General features: G+C 40.7%; 1 protein-coding gene across 2 annotated transcripts; it reads right to left on the reverse strand.

Moving 5' to 3' along the window:
- Nucleotides 1-902: 902 nt before the first annotated feature.
- LOC308304544 (uncharacterized protein) lies at nt 903-12,738 on the reverse strand. 2 transcript variants are annotated; one of them, XM_080749168.1, is made up of 4 exons: nt 12,224-12,738; nt 9,643-9,854; nt 8,909-9,023; nt 903-1,138 (listed from the first exon to the last, which is right to left on the reverse strand). In XM_080749168.1, the coding sequence occupies exons 1-4, from the start codon at nt 12,734-12,736 to the stop codon at nt 983-985; spliced, it is 996 nt and encodes a 331-aa protein (XP_080605294.1). In that variant the 5' UTR covers nt 12,737-12,738; the 3' UTR covers nt 903-982. The 2 variants fall into 2 exon arrangements, with proteins under 2 accessions (XP_080605294.1, XP_080605295.1); XM_080749169.1 differs by lacking the exon at nt 903-1,138 and adding an exon at nt 7,261-8,682.
- Nucleotides 12,739-17,894: the final 5,156 nt, after the last annotated feature.

A 17,894-nucleotide genomic window follows, 5' to 3' on the forward strand; every position in this document is an offset into this window, starting at 1 on the left:
TAAGATTTTTTTTTTTTTAAAAGGACAGAAGCGTACAGCGGAAAAAAACAAACAAGAAAGAAAGAAGAAGCAACAATACAAAAGAATCAACCATACAGTAAGTACAAAATATATAAAGTATATAGGCCTATATAAACCAATAATACTTAAATACTTTAAAGTGCAGAGCCAAAAAAGTGTCCAGAGTCAGTGCAAAAAGAAGTGACTGCCTGGTGCTGAGACCCAGCAAAGAAGCAATAATTAATTAATTGGAATTATTCATAGAGAAAGTTATATTTTCCCCCCATTTCATGAATATATAATTAATATGAGCATAATAAGAAAAGTGGGTTAAAAATCTTCAAGAAAATCACCATTATATTTAACATGCATTAAATTGACAGAAAGTATTGGTATAGATTAGGGTAAATGGTGCATTTATATAGTAGTGCTTTTATCCAAAGCGCTTTACAGAGATTGTGCATTACATTCACCCATTCACGCACACATTCATACACCGGTGGCAGAGGAAACCATGCAAGGCACCAACCTGCTCACCGGGAGCAATGTGGGGTTCAGAGTCTTGCCCAAGGACCCTTCGACATTAACTCAGGGGGAGCCCGGATTCGAACTGGGAACCCTTCGTGCTCTAATATCGGTTTCTCTACCCCTGAGCTATGCCGCCCCACAGGGTTGGGCAATATATCGAAAATATACCTTCATCGAGGTATCAATATGCAAGAGTATGTGTCAAATTAATTAACAGACACATTGTTAGAAAATGGAAATAAGGCATTTGATCTATTTATTCTATGTGTGTGTCTGTGCAGTGTGCATGCATGGATATGCTATTCATTATCTGGGTTAGGCAGGCAGTGGATCTAAAGCAGAAAAAACATTAAATACTATATGCAATTGTTTTTACTAATATCATGAGTAATATGGATATCGAGGTATTCAACAACATTATTGAATATCGGAGGTTTTCCTAATATCGCACAGCCTATCCTTCGAATGATCCGTGGTCAGGCCATTGTGCCTCAACCTCCTTCTTGGCCATTTCAAAATCATGAAATGCAGAGGAAGGGTGGATCGTGGGATATCCAGGTTGACAGAATTTCAAGTTCTCCCTCATACGATTTGTGTCCATTTTCAGCATCTAACACAAAAGAACAAATATGGAATGAAACAGGATAGGTCAACATGGGGAATTGCTTCCCATATACTGTATGTGCAATAATTGTCCATGTAATAGAGAATATATACTATAAGGATGTGCAATATAATGTTTCAGCTAGTAGGCTATGTGTCAAAGTGTGTCATTGTTTTTGTCCTAAACGGCCCCTCATATAAAAAGTATATTATACTACATTATTACATCACTTGTATTATAAGTGAGACATACCTGTGAATTTGGCAAGTAGAAAGCTACAGCCACATGATCCCATACATAGAACTTACGTCCATCATATGACTCCGCCTTTAATTGGTTCTCTGGCGTATTAACCAGCTCGAGACTGTTAAGACCGAGAGGGAGAGCAGAATGTGTAACTTTAGCAATTGGTAACAAAACATTAATAAAGCAATCCACACACACACCTACTATACATTACCTGTGTGTATTACACATGGCCTCAGATCTCCAGATGATTTGGCCATCCTTGTAGGCACAAACTGCATCTGGGCTGTCATCCAGTAGAGGGTACTCGTTAAAGACGTTGTTGTGATTGTCATCGTCTTTATGGACCAACACAGAGTACAGCACCTCCATTTTGTACAAGATTGTTTCGTAGACACGCAGAACTGGTTCTGAGCCATCACACACCTGAGAAGGAAATTATGTTAAACTAGAAGCAGTGCTCTTCCGAGCACAGGTCTCCACCAGGCCGTGCGTCCTGGTGGTGCTACTGTATTATAGGCCAATGTAAAAAGGGTGGCATGTGTTCTTCACCTTAGATCTTTCATGGCAATCGGACGCTGCATGCATGATTTGAAGCATTGTTCCAAAAATATGTTTTGCTAAAGTCTACCTGCTGGTGGCGCTATAACAAGCCAATGTGAAAAAGGTAGCATTTGTTCCTTGACCTAGTGGGAATATGTGTGGCAAATTTCACGGTAATCGCAAGCATGGTTGATGATTTGAGGCATTTTGTTCAAAAACGGAGCAATCCTGCAAACTTTGGAAGCTAATATTAGCCAATCAGGATGGAATATGAAATATCAGACGGATCGTACTTGATCACATGACTATAGAGATACTGTGTACCGATTTGCGTGATTTTTGGATAAAATCTCAAAGAGTAATATCCAAAAATGCGTTTTACATAAGTCGGCCCAAAGGTGGCGCTATAAAAGGCTGATGTGAAAAATGCAGGGCAAAGGTTTATCCTTAGCCTCTAGGGAGTGCGCTTACAAAGTTTGAAACTGATCGGTGGAGTTATAGGTAAAACCACAAATCGGCCTGTTATAGCGCCACCATGAGGCTGATTTAAAAAAAAATAAGTGGCATTTCTTCCTCGGTCTAGTGGGAATGTGTGTGTGCGATTTCATGATAATTGCACTTTGCGTTTGTGATTTGAGGCATTTTGTTCAAAACGGCTCAATCCTACAAACTTTGGAAGCCAATTTTAGCCAATCAGGATGGAATATGCAAATTCGGATAGATCCGTGTCGATCACATGACTGTCGAGATACTGCCTACCGATTTGTAGGATTTTTGGACAAAATCTGTATGAGTAGTGCACAGAAATGTGTTTTGCGAACATCGGCCACTAGGTGGCGCTAGAAAAGGCCCATTTGAAAAATTTAGGGTAGAGGTTCTAGATTGACATCCAGGGAATGTGTGTGCTCACTTTGGCAGCGACCGGGCCAACGGCGACTGAGATTAGGTGCTCACAAACTGCGAGGACGCACGGACGGACGCACGCACGCACGGACGGACACACGGACGGACGGAGGGGAAAACATACTCTCCCCCATGCCTTCGGCTGGTGGAGACAATTAATCATATCACTCAATCAGATGAGATTAGACAGACACACATGCATGTTCCTGTCTTGATTGTTGTCCATGAGGCCGGGAGGCGGGCCATCTCTAAAGTTGTTAAACCGCATTTATGTGCTCTTTGTGTGGTTCTCTCTCCAGATTGGATGGAATCATTCTGTAATTTTCAGTTTACCAGCTGCAAGATCCATTACACTACACCTAACTATATACTGTGTGTGTGTGTGTGTGTGTGTGTGTGTGTGTGTGTGTGTGTGTGTGTGTGTGTATGTATATATATATATATATATATATATATATATATTACTAGAGTAACTTGACTTTTGAGGCCATGAGGCTGAGGCAGTGAGTCACTCTGCTATATATTGAAAGTATATAGGCACACACACACACACACACACACACACACACACACACACACACGCACGCACGCACACGCGTGTGTGTGCGTGCGGTGCGTGCGTGTGTGTGTGTGTGTGTGTGTGTGTGCATGCGCGCACGTGCGCTTTTTGAGGAAATCGAATAATTCCCATAAATAAGTGTAAAACGTGAAAATAGAAGATCTACAAGCTCACAATGGCGCGGTTTTAATTTCTATTTGGGGTCTTGAGCAAAATAGTTTGTCTGGGAACCACTGCATGTTTGTTCAACTGTTCACCCTACGGTCCCTACCTTTAACTTGTACTCCTCCCTCAGCTCCTCCAGGGGGAAGGTTAGGCGATAAGAGCCGTATCTGGATGTGTCCAGGAAAGCAGGCGAGGTGGCAAACTGCTTCAGAAAGCCCTTCTGTTGTTCTGCTTTTTGTTCCTCTGTCCTGTCTGGATAGGTGCGATCCAGAAGACGCTCCTCAGCCGAGTGCCAGTCCTCATCCTGCACAGAGGCGCTCCACCAGAGTAGGTCCTTACGGTGGGGATCTTTAGGATCCCGTTGCTGTTCCTCGGAGGACGGTGCACAGAACCCCGTTTTCTCTATCTCAAATAGCGCGCTCCATTTAGTGTCATGGCGCAGATGAGAGACATGAAACTCCGGCCGGGGATAAAGTGGTATGTTGTTGTTTTGGAATATCCAATCGGGGTATTTGCCAAGGCCTGTGCGCTGGAGCTCCTCTTTCAGCTCTGTCAACTTTAAATGTTTGCCTCGAATGAATTTCTCCTGAATATTTCTGCGGTTTTTACGTACATCCATGGTTGAGGTTTGACAGGAAAAGACACCGGACCAGAAATGAGCTTCAGTTTATATTAGGGTGACCAGATCCAAATTGGTTATTCGAGGGACAGAAGTATTGTTTGTGTGGGACAATGTGGGACGGGCAGGCGGGGTGGTCAATAGCAACTTAGGCTACTTAAGTTATTAAATGCTTTGAGGTCATTTGATACTGCCTATCGTTTTGTTTGTAACCTGCTGTAGCCTAGGGGATATTTCTCATGTTATTTTGCTTAAAGCATCCAATTATTAGGAGGATACAGTACCCAACCCTATAATGTATTCGTGAGAGAGCAATGCTGTACCTGTACGTGTCTAGCTCTAGCTTGCTCACCTATGAACACCTGCGCACTATTATTACTGGAGCCTGCCAGTCTCAATGTAGCCTGGGCTGGCTTCCAATTTCGGGCTTTTGATCCGGTCGGGAGCGGAAGAGCTCCTACGTTTTTCTGTAGTCCAAAACGGACTACACTTTGGCCGGAAACAACGACCGGAAACAGTTTTAACCCGTACTTGCGCATGCGCTAACTACTTGCGCATGCGCTAAACTGGGTTGAAACCGTTTCCGGTCGTTGTTTCCGGCCAAAGTGTAGTCCGTTTTGGACTACAGAAAAACGTAGGAGCTCTTCCGCTCCCGACCGGATCAAACGGCCCGTTTAGTAAACGAAGACCAGGCTTTCTCTCAGGGAAAGCCTGGTGAGGCGAGGTTAGTCTCAATGTGGGACAGGGTCTCAATTTGTGGGATGCCTGAAAAGTCATGGAAATGTGGGACTGTCCCACGCAAAGGGGGACATCTGGTCACCCTAGTTTATATAGGAAGCCTAGGTTTCGTATTGTAATGCCTCATTCACACTACAGATATATAGTTGAACGTTTTGCTTGGTAATTCAATGTAATCTCAATGGAAACCAGCTTTAAAGGCTGGGCGTGTCGGCTGTCCTTGGAATCCAGTTTCAACTCCATTACTCATATGTGTGGTCTGAATGGTAGTGTGTACTGTATACTGCTTCACCACCTAAAAAGCTTGACGCACGTATAACTAGTCAAAACCATCCTGTTGTCTCACTGACTGTAAACCACCTGACTCTTGTATAATCATTTGATCCAATTATCATACAGGCTATAATGTCCAACTTCAAATTGAGGCAGACATTCTTGATTTTGAAGTCTGAATGAAGTGTAATCACCAACACTTTCTTAAAGTCTAACCTAAAGAAAGTAAAGGGGGGAAAAGGCATTAATAATAATTACAAGCTGCTATTTTTGACCAAACGGTGTTAAGCTCAAATTGTCTGTTGGGAAATGGAACAGAAGCAAAAGTCGAGTCTCTTCTGTGATGGTCAGTCAATGCAGTCAACCCATACATTGATTTGGTTCAAAGAAACTGACAAAAGCCCTTTGAAACGACTTGTCAAGGTGATGCTCTATTCATTGTGTGGTTTGATAGGAGCCCCCAAATAGTTAAATTTGCTGTTCCCCACAATTAAGAGAAAATAAGGTGTCTAGTTTCAGGGGTCTTATTGGGTATAATAAAATTGACAGGCTTTATTCTGATATTTCTGTAGTGTTGTCCTGTAGTGTGTGAAAACCTAAGAGAAAACATGGTTTCATACAAAGTATGGTAGGAGAAACGGGGCCCCTTGACCTTGAGGGTCTGGCATTTATTTTTTCTCAGCTGAGGGCTTCATCTGCAGCCTTTGTGTATTTTAAAAGGTCTTGTCAACTGACTCGGCCAGCCAGAAAGAAATCACAACCCTTGTGAGTAAAGTATTTTCATTATACATGCCTTGTGTTAGAACAGGGGTTTTCAATGTTTTCAGGCCAAGGAACCCTTAGCTGAGAGAGATGAAGCAGGGACCCCTGCAATCTGTTCATAGATAGCTATAGTTTAATTGTTTGATAGCACGATCAACTGTGTATTTTGAATTCATGTTATTTTGCGTTTTCTGATATTTAACCACTTGAACGGTCAATACTTAATAAACTTGACCTTTCACAGTACTGCCTCATTCACATACAGAAAAGCCAAGCTAATGGTTTGCTTGGTAATTCAATGTATTCTCTATGCAAACCAGCTTTTAAAATTACAAGCTGGAAAAAAACTTGGACATTTTTAAAGCTGGTTTGCATAGAGAATACATTGAATTACCAAGCAAACCATTAGCTTGGCTTCTCAGTGTGAATGCAGTCTGCTCTTTTCCCCCTCCAAAGCTCTGCCGAAAATAACCAATCTGCAAGCTCGCTAGGGTTCAAGTGGTTAATATAAGAAAGGGGGAAAAAAACAAGTTCCTATCTCAAAAGATTTTGCGGCCCTCCTGTAGTAACTCTGAGGACCCCCTAGGGGTCCCGGACCCCCTGTTCAAGACCACTGTGTTAAAACAAATGCTATTCAAAGGGTTCTGTATAGATACAATCTTGTGTGTGTGTATAGTTGCCAATCTGATGTTAAGCCCCTGATACACGTAGCAATGTTTTCATCAATATCAACCAGCCATGACCAGAGGCGTCAATTGGGTATGGCCATTGGCAGCATCATTGGATTCATCTTTTTGTGCCTTCACGTGTGCAAGACACCAGTCATGTTGCCATACCTTATCAACCGGCATGAATTTATTTTAGGAAGTACATTTTATTTTTTCCCCCTTTAGCTAGCTTTAGATATGGCAACTGCCATACCTAGTCATACCCAATTGACGCCTCTGGTTGTTGCTGGTTGATATTGTTGAAAAGATTGCTACGTGTATCAGGGGCTTTAATGAATAAAGCCCTGGCCTGGAGCACACAGAAGTTACTTTAGTTACAACCAAAATGTTGATGCATAAACCTTATGCCTGCCCTGTACCAGACCTTGATGGACTGGTACAGTGCGCTTCTCTTCACCCTTCATGTGCTTGGCTAAAGACTTGTCACATTTACCGGCCGATGCCCAATTGACACATTTCACACTCAAAAGTCATAAGAATTTAATTTAGATAATTATTTTAGAAAAGTGAACAGAGATTTCAATTTATTGTCATGATGAATCCAAACTCAACCAATGTCTTTTAGTTTAGATAGTTTATTTCGGTCCCATTTGACAGCAAGTATAGTTCAGTACATATAGCAATCAGTAAACACACTGGTCCGAAAAGGTACAGGCAGAAGCCGAGGCTTATAATGCCTACCCCATATGAATAAAAAGATCAAATATAATATTATTTGATTTGACAAAACTGAAAAAAAAAAAAACTATTTGATATAGACTTGCTAATCCAAGAAAAAGAGAGTAACATCAAAGTGTCAATCTGGTTCAGTGCCGTGTAATGTGGCAATATGGAATATTGCCACAAAACTACACCACTTGGTAGATATTTAAATAATAAATAGTATATTATAAACACATACATATATTATACACATGTAATATATATGTATACAATGGTAAGACACACCCACTATAGTGCAGATTATATTGTTCATACATTTATTACTTATTTATAATACATGCATTAATATATGTATGTAATATATTTTGTGACTCCGCAAACGGAAATATATTCGTCTCTAAAAGTGGGGTTTGCGTCTGCCCTAAGACCAATCAATGAATATAGAAATGCTTTATTATATCAAGGGGGAAATTCAGTTGCCCAGAGGCGGCACAGCAGTGGTTACAGTGACAAGTAAGAAAAATTAAAAAATAAAAGGACTGAAGTATACAGCGGGAAAAAGCAAACAAGAAAGAAAGAAGAATCAACAATACAAAAGAATCAACCATACAGTAAGTACAAAATATATAAAGTATATAGGCCTATATAAACCAATAAAGTGCAGAGCCAAAAAAGTGTCCAAAGTCAGTGCAAAAAGAAGTGACTGCCTGGTGCTGAGACCCAGCAAAGAAGCAATAATTAATTAATTGGAATTATTCATAGAGAAAGTTATATTTTTCCCCCATTTCATGAATATATAATTAATATGAGCATAATAAGAAAAGTGGGTTAAAAATCGTCAAGAAAATCACCATTATATTTAACATGCATTAAATTGACAGAAAGTATTGGTATAGATTAGGGTTGGGCAATATATCGAAAATATACCTTCATCGAGGTATCAATATGCAAGAGTATGTGTCAAATTAATTAACAGAAAATGGAAAATGGAAATAAGGCATTTGATCTATTTATTCTATGTGTACTGTGCAGTGCGCATGCATGGATATGCTATTCATTATCTGGGTTAGGCAGGCAGTGGACCTAAAGCAGAAAAACATTAAATACTATATGCAATTGTTTTTACTAATATGAGTAATATGGATTTTGAAGTATTCAACAACATTATTGAATATCGGAGGTTTTCCTAATATCGCACAGCCTATCCTTTGAATGGTCCGTGGTCAGGCCATTGTGCCTCAACCTCCTTCTTGGCCATTTTAAACTTTTTATCTGAAACGTATTTTTTATCTGTAACAAGTTTACAGAATTTCAAGTTCTCTCGCATACGATTTGTGTCCATTTTCAGCATCTGGAATGAAACAGGATAGGTCAACATGGGGAAATATACTGTATGTGCAATAATTGTCCATGTAATAGAGAATATATACAATAAGGATGTGCAATATAATAAGTGTTTCAGTAGGCTAGTAGGCTATGTGTCAAAGTGTGTCATTGTTTTTGTCCTAAACGGCCCCTCATATAAAAAGTATATTATACTACATTATTACATCACTTGTATTATAAGTGAGACTTACCTGTGAATTTGGCAAGTAGAAAGCTAGAGCCACATGATCCCATACATAGAACTTCCGTCCATAATCATGTGACTCCGCCTTTAATTGGTTCTCTGGCGTATTAACCAGCTCGAGACTGTTAAGACCGAGAGGGAGAGGAGAATGTGTAACTTTAGCAATTGCAGTGTTGTAAAAAGTACTCACATTTTATACTTAAGTAAAAGTATCAATACAGCAATATAGAAATACTTTGTTACAAGTAAAAGTCCAGAATTCAAAATGTACTTGAGTAAAAGTATGAAAGTATTGGCATCAAAATGTACTTAAAGTGCCAAAAGTAAAAGTACAAAATGTTTGAAAATAGCAGATCTACAAGCCTACAATGCGTCGCATCGAGACGCGTTGTGAGCTTGTAGATCGTCTATTTTCAAATAGCCAAGGGATAAAATAAGGCTAAAGACAAAGTGGTTAATATATGTTTTTTTTAAATATATATTATAATGTATAACTGCAAAGTAACTAGTAGCTAAGGTTTTCAAAAAATGTAGCGAAGTAAAAGTACAATATTTGTATTCGAAATGTAGTGGAGTAGAAGTAAAAGTATTAGAAATTGGAAATACTCAAGTAAAGTAGGCCTACAGATACCTCAACATTGTACTTAAGTACAGTACTTAAGTAAAAGTACTTACTTTACACCACTGAGCAATTGGTAATAAATAATAAAGCAATCCACACACACACCTACTATACATTACCTGTGTTCATGACACATGGCCTCAGATCTCCAGATGATTTGGCCATCCTTGTAGGCACAAACTGCATCTGGGCTGTCATCCAGTAGAGGGTACTCGTTAAAGGCGTTGTTGCAATCGTCATCGTCTTTATGGACCAACACAGAGTACAGCACCTCCTGTTTGTACAAGATTGTTTCGTAGACACGCAGAACTGGTTCTGAGCCATCACACACCTGAGAAGGAAATTATGTTAAATTAATCATGTCACTTAATCAGATGAGACCATAGGATTAGACAGACACACATGCATGTTCCTGTCTTGATTGTTGTCCATGAGGCCGGGAGGCGGGCCATCTCTAAAGTTGTTAAACCGCATTTATGTGCTCTTTGTGTGGTTCTCTCTCCAGATTGGATGGAATCATTCTGTAATTTTCAGTTTACCAGCTGGGCAAGATCCATTACACTACACCTAACTATATACTGTGTGTGTATATATATATATATATATATATATATATATAGGTCTATATATAGACTATATATATATATATAGGCTATAGACCTATATATATACTTTTGAGGCCATGATAGTCTAGTAGCCAGAATGTGAACCCGGACATTTTTTTTTTTTTCCCCTATCTTTTTTTTTATCCCACGATTTTTGTAACCCATTTTTTCACCCGGTGCCAATTGCCTAAGCTGTGATCCTGGGCTCTACTCTCCCTCTGCCAACCTGGGGAGGGCCCCGAACTGAGCTCATGCTTCCTTCAATGCATGAGGAGTGAGCAGGCCGCTTCTTATCACCTGACAGGGGGAGCTTCCCCGGTTGGACGTAGCGCGTGGAAGGAACACGTTATTCCAACCAGTTCCATTCCCCTCCATCAGGCGCCCCGGCTGGCCAGGGGGAGGCTTTATAGAGACCAGGATTACTGCATGTTTTTGTGAGGGTATCTACCCTAGGAGACACGGGGAGAACATGCAAACTCCACACAGAAAGGCCCTTTTGCCAACCCCACCTAGGGTGTGGGCACTGATGACGTGGAGGAGGGAACACGCCCCCAGCACCCACAGTGTCCCCCGGCGGGAATCGAACCCAGGACCTTCTAGCTGTGAGGCGACAGCACTACTGACTGTGCCACCGTGCCCCCTATGAACCCGGACATTTTTAGTCCCCTAAAGTTTTATGTTAGAAATGTTGAGTATGGGTCCCCAGCATGTAAAAACCACCGGATGCTAACTTGTATATGTTGAGCAATTTTCATAATCAGCCGCTAGAGTTGGTGTCCCATTAACTTTACATTACAGGAAAAATAAGCAAAAAAATAATCTGCTTTAAGTAGCATATGAGGGGTCTAACTAGGGGTATTTCATGATTCTGAATCCATTGCAAGCATCCGTTTTGCATGAATAACATTCCTTGGGCTAAAACGGACCCCAGAAACATGTGAAAAGTGATGACTCTGCACTTTTCATCACTAAACCAAGGCCGATTTTTCGCCAAGGAATGTTTTTCGTGCAAAACGGATGCTTGCAATGGATTCAGAATCATAAAATACCCCTAGTTAGACCCCTCATATGCTACTTAAAGCAGATTAATTTTTTGCTTATTTTTCCTGTAATGTAAAGTTAATGGGACACCAACTCTAGCGGCTGATTATGAAAATTGCTCAACATATACAAGTTAGCATCCGGTGGTTTTTACATGCTGGGGACCCATACTCAACATTTCTAACATAAAACTTTAGGGGACTCAAAATGTCCGGGTCTACAATGGGGCTCTATGGGCGGTAACAGGTAGAGTCGCCGAAATGAAGCTCGCCGAGAAACGGGGGGTGCGTTCGGAAATGCACACCGGGTGTGGCAACGGTGCGCTTTTTCAGCCTGAACTCGGAAGGTAAACTTTCTGAAAAGCAGCAGTTGCTAACCTAATGTTGCTATTGATGTTTATAAACTGGGGTAAATTATGGTGATAGTCTTAATCTCACAGTATCATTAATGTTAATGCTAGCAACAACAAACATGTAAAGTAGGACACACAATCACAGTATGCCTTCTTCAGTATCAACATGAATTAATATTCTAATATTCTATTATAATTTACCCTAGTTTATAAACATCAATAGCAACGTTAGGTTAGCAACTGCTGCTTTTCGGGAACCTTCAGAGTTCAGACTGAAAAAGCGCACCGTTGCCCCACCCGGTGTGCATTTCCGAACGCACCCCCCGTTTCTCGGCGGGCTTCATTTCGGCGACTCTACTGGTATTCCTATGGGCTGGCTACTAGACTATGAGGCTGAGGCAGTGAGTCACTCTGCTATACTGAAAGTATATAGGCCTACACACACACACACACACACACACACACACACACACACACGCCGTGCGTGCGCGCACGCGCGCTTTTTGAGGAAATCGAATAATTCCCATAAATAAGTGTAAAACGTGAAAATAGAAGATCTACAAGCTCACAATGGCGCGGTTTTAATTTCTATTTGGGGTCTTGAGCAAAATAGTTTGTCTGGGAACCACTGCATGTTTGTTCAACTGTTCACCCTACGCCTACGGTCCCTACCTTTAACTTTGAAAGCTGTGCGCTGCTTACCTGCGTTCTGTACTCCTCCCTCAGCTCCTCCAGGGGGAAGGTTAGGCGATAAGAGCCGTATCTGGATGTGTCAAGGAAAACAGGCGAGGTGGCAAACTCCTTCAGAAAGCCCTTCTGTTGTTCTGCTTTTTGTTCCTCTGTCCTGTCTGGATAGGTGCGATCCAGAAGACGCTCCTCAGCCGAGTGCCAGTCCTCATCCTGCACAGAGGCGCTCCACCAGAGTAGGTTCTTACGGTGGGGATCTTTAGGATACCGTTTCTTTTTCCTGGAGTACGGTGCACAGAACCCCGTTTTCTCTATCTCAAATAGCGCATTAGTGTCATGGCGCAGATGAGAGACATGAAACTCCGGCCGGGGATAAAGTGGTATGTTGCCGTCTTGGAATATCCAATTGGATTCTATCAAGTTGTCAATGCCTGAGCGGCGGAGCTCCTCTTGCAGCTCTGTCAACTTTAAATGTTTGCCTCGAATGAAATTCTCCTGCTTCTCTCTGAGGTTTGTACGTACATCCATGGTTGAGGTTTGACAGGAAAAGACACCGGACCAGAAATGAGCTTTAGTTTATATAGGAAGCCTAGGTTTCGTATTGTAAGAATCGAAACTCAGAATAAATGAAAGCCTCAAAACCACGCCCACCTGGGCGAAGCACCTGGGAAAGAGGAAGAGTGGGCAGTCTGGGTCTGGGGAGTGTGTATCTAGGCTGCATGCATGATTAGGTCATAGGCAGAGGTTTCTAATTGAAATTAGGAGGGACTGAGAGATGGATGTAGTTAGACTTAAGAGCGAGTTATATATACTGGTTATTTATACTTCTAAAACATAAAATGGATAGCATAAAGCAATAATTCAGAGTAAAACATTCTTAACTCAAATCTTGGCTTCTGGACTGGGGGTCCCTGACTCCCTGGAACATCATATTTTGAGGTGGGGGTCCGCGGCAAAATGGGGGAATCATCTACTAAGCGCTTAGTTTCATATGTATTGGGTTGTATAGACAGTAGACGGTAGACACTCACCCTTGTGTCTCAATTTTGGGTATGTCCCCAAATAAACTGATTATTAAAAATAAATAAATGTACACTCCCATACTTTGAATGCTTTTGCCTTTTTCTATTTCTGTAAAAGCCTTTACTTCTTTAATACATTTACCTGCAAAATAAATCATTCTAAAATCTGATTTTTATAAGCAACATTATGAAATGTATAGCCATTAAGATCTACTTAAATATTGTGTGTTGAACCTATAATCTAAGTGTGGCCTAACTTGTTGGGGTATTGATTCAAAGTTTTAGTTAATATAACAGAGCGACTTATTTAGCCCACTACAACTACACCAACATTAAGATTTCACAAACAAAGTGCTAAATAAATTCTCACACACACCTGTCTAAATAAGCTACGCCCTACTATAATTACCCGTATCCTCCGTGTTCTTTACTAAGAAGCCTTTTTCTATCCGATCGCTTTCTGTTTGTCTCAATGGGGTTGGATTTTGTAGTAAATACCATTCAACTCCATTACTCCAATGTGTGGTCTAAATGGTAATGTGTATACTGCTTCACCACCTTAAAAGCGAGATGCACATATAACTATAGTCGAAACCATCCTGTTGTCTCACTGACTGTAAACCTGTAATCATTTGAGAGGAGCACTCAGTTGAACCAATTATTATCTAGGCTATAATTCCCAACTTAAAATTGAAATGTGGCAGATATTCTTGATTTTTAAGTTTTAATGAAGTGTTATCACCAGACTTTCTTCAAGTCTTAAGTTGAAGAAAGTAAAGGGGAAAAAAACATTAATTACAACCTGCTATTTTTGACCAGACACTGTTGAGCTCAAATTGTCCATTGTGAAATGAACTGAAAGCAAAAGTCAAGTCTCTTCTGTGTTAAATGATTGTCAGTCAATGCAGTCAACCGATGTCAGCTGATACATTGATTTGGTTCAAAGAAACTACTTGGAGCCCTTAGAAACAACTTGTCAAGGTGATGCTCTACTCATTGTGTGGTTTGATAGGAGCCCCCAAATAGTTCAATTTGCTGTTCCCCACAATTAAGAGAAAATAAGGGGTGTCTAGTGTCAGGGGTCTTATTGGGTATGATAATAAAATTGACATATGACATAGATTTTATTCAGGTATTACTGTAGTGTTTGCGTGGAAACCTTAAAGAAACATAGTTTCATACAAAGTAGGGTAATGTGGAGAAACGGGGCCCCTTGACCTTGAGGGTCTGGTATTTATTTTTTCTCGGCTGAGGGCTTCATCTGCAGCATTTATGGAGTTGGAACAACTGAAGTTCGGGAGGTGTGGCCAAGCAGAGGACAATCAACTACCTCTAACCAGCCACTGGCAACTCCACCCATGCCACCCTGTGCATGCCAACCACTCACCTATCTCCTATCAAGCCACCAACTCCTCCTCTACCAATCACGGTGGTATAAAAACCCAACTTGAAAAAATGGTGGCGTGCATAGTTTCCAGTAACCCACCCTCCCTCCCTCTTCTTTTGTTTTCTACCTCTATCCTCTCTACAGGTTCCAGGCGGGGTCTCTACCTGCTAGAGTACAGACGTGTGCTCCTGACCCCTAAGCCAAAGTATCTGGGTCTGCGACCCCCCGGAACCTCCCACCTCTCGCCTGCCATCTTCCGTCCGTGCTCCTGACCATCTAAGCGGCACGCTACATGCTTGCATGTGGTGATGACCTTCGATGATCATGCCAGCACCCCAAATGCCATTCTCGTGCCCATGGCCATCTAAGCAGCATACCACACGCTTGCGTGTGGTGCTGACCTTAGATGACCACGCACTCAGAGTGTCATGTCATGCCCTTGGCCATCTAAGCAGCACACACCATGCTTGCATGGTGCGTGCGTGACCTTAGATGACCACGCTGGCACCCTACGTCATCCATGCCCGATGACCAAGCCGGCACCTACCGTGCCGTCCGGGCGGCTTAGCCATCTAAGCCGCACGCATGTCCTTAGATGACTTTTACACGCTCAGCATTATGGCCGTTTATGCTGCACGTTTCATGCCTCGCATGCGACGCGCCCATAAACGACCATACACCAAATCCTAAATGTTGTTCGTGCCCTTGGCCATCTAAGCTGCACACTGCACGCTTGCGTGTAGTGCTGACCTTAGATGACCATTAGCACTCTGCATTCTTGGCCGTTTATGCCGCACATCTCATGCCACGCATGCGATGCGCCCATAAATGACCAGGCTCTCGGTCTTTCAATAAACAACCTTAAACCTATTTTTGTCTGATGCTTGGTCTCTCCTAGTGAAATGTATTTTAAGAGGTCTCGTCAACTGACTCGGCCAGCCATAAAGAAATCACAACCCTTGTGAGTAAAGTATTTTCAGGATACATGCCTTGTGTTAGAACAGGGGTCTTCAATGTTTTTAGGCCAAGGACCCCTTAGCTGAGAGAGATGAAGCGGGGACCCCCACAATCTGTTCATAGATATAGTTTAATTGTTTGATAGCACGATCAACTGTGTACTTTGAATTCATGTTAATGTGCGTTTTCAGATATTTAACCACTTGAACGGTTAATACTTAATAAACTTTACCTTTCACAGTACTTAGTCTGCTCTTTTCCCCCTCCGAAGCTCTTTTCCAAAAATAACCAATCTACAAGCTCGCAAGGCGTGAGGAAAAAAAATAGTTCCTATCACAAAGATTTTGTGGCCCCCCTGTTGTAACTCTGAGGACCCCCTAGGGGTCCCGGACCCCCTATTCAAGACCACTGTGTTTCAAAGGGTTCTGTATAGATAAAATCTTGTGTGTGTGTATAGTTGCCAATCTAATGTTTAATGAATAAAGCCCTGGAGCACACAGAAGTCACTTTATTCACAACCAAAATGTTGATGCATAAACCTTATGCCTGCCCTGTACCAGACCTTGATGGACTGGTACAGTGCGCTTCTCTTCACCCTTCATGTGCTTTGCTAAAGACTTGTCACATTTACCGATGCCCAATTGACACATTTCACACTCAAAAGTCATAAGAATTCAATTTAGATAATTATTTTAGAAAAGTGAACAGAGATTTCAATTTATTGTCATGATGAATCCAAACTCAACCAATGTTATTTAGTTTAGATAGTTTATTTCGGTCCCATTTGACAGCCAGTATAGTGTCGTACATAAAGCAATCAGTAAACACTGATTGCTGAAAAGGTATAGGCAGAAGCAGAGGCTTATAATGCTTACCCCATATGAATAAAAAGATCAAATATAATATATTTGATTTGACAAAACTGAAAAAAAGGGAAAAAAAAACTATTTGATATAGACTTGCTAATCCAAGAAGAAGAGAGTAGCGCTGTGTAATGTGGCAATGTGGAAGTATTGCCACAAAACTACACCAAACTACACCACTTTATAGATATTTATAAATAATAAATCATAATAGAATATTATAAACACATATATTATACACATGTAATATATACGTATACAATGGTAAGACACACCCACTATAGTGCAGATTATATTGTTCATACATTTATTACTTATTTATAATACATGCATTAATATCAATTCAGCTGGTCGGTGCTGCTGAGATTTTGTGACTCCGCGAACGGAAATATATTTGTCTCTAAAAGTGGGGTTTGCGTCGGCCCTAAGACCAATCAATGAATATAGAAATGCTTTATTATATCAAGGGGGAAATTCAGTTGCCCAGATGCGGCACAGCAGTGGTTACAGTGACAGGAAAGTAAGAAAAATAAAAAAAATAAAAGGACTGAAGTGTACAGCGGGAAAAAACAAACAAGAAAGAAAGAAGAATCAACAATACAAAAGAATCAACCATACAGTAAGTACAAAATATATAAAGTATATATATAAACCAATAATACTTTAAAGTGCAGAGCCAAAAAAGTGTCCAAAGTCAGTGCAAAAAGAAGTGACTGCCTGGTGCTGAGACCCAGCAAAGAAGCAATAATTAATTAGAATTATTTATAGAGAAAGTTATATTTTTCATTCATTCATTTCATGAATATATAATTAATATGAGCATATTAAGAGAAGTGGGTTAAAAATCTTCAAGAAAATCACCATTATATTTAACATGCATTAACTTGACAGAAAGTATTGGTATAGATTAGGGTTGGGCAATATATCGAAAATGTACCTTCATCAAAGTATCAATATGCGAGAGTATGTGTCAAATTAATTAACAGACACAAAAAGAAAGTGGAAATAAGGCATTTAATCTATTTATTCTATGTGTGCTGTGCAGTGTGCATGCATGGATAAGCTATTCATTATCTGGGTTAGGCAGGCAGTGGACCTAAAGCAGAAAAAACATTAAATACTATATGCTTTGTTTGTTTTTACTAATATCGTGAGTAATATCGATATCGAGGTTATTCAACAACATTATCGAATATAGAAGGTTTTCCTAATATCGCACAGCCTATCCTTCGAATGGTCCGTAGTCAGGCCATTGTGCCTCAACCTCCTTCTTGGCCATTTCAAAAACAGAATTTCAAGTTCTCCCTCATACGATTTGTGTCCATTTTCAGCGTCTAACACAAAAGAACAAATATGGAATGAAACAGGATAGGTCAACATGGGGAATTGCTTCCTATACTGTATGTGCAATAATTGTCCATGTAATAGAGAATATACAATAAGGATGTGCAATATAA

This window comes from Nannobrachium achirus (genome assembly GCF_963921795.1).
Source record: "Nannobrachium achirus genome assembly, chromosome: 19".
In the NCBI taxonomy this organism is placed as follows: Eukaryota; Metazoa; Chordata; class Actinopteri; order Myctophiformes; family Myctophidae; genus Nannobrachium; species Nannobrachium achirus.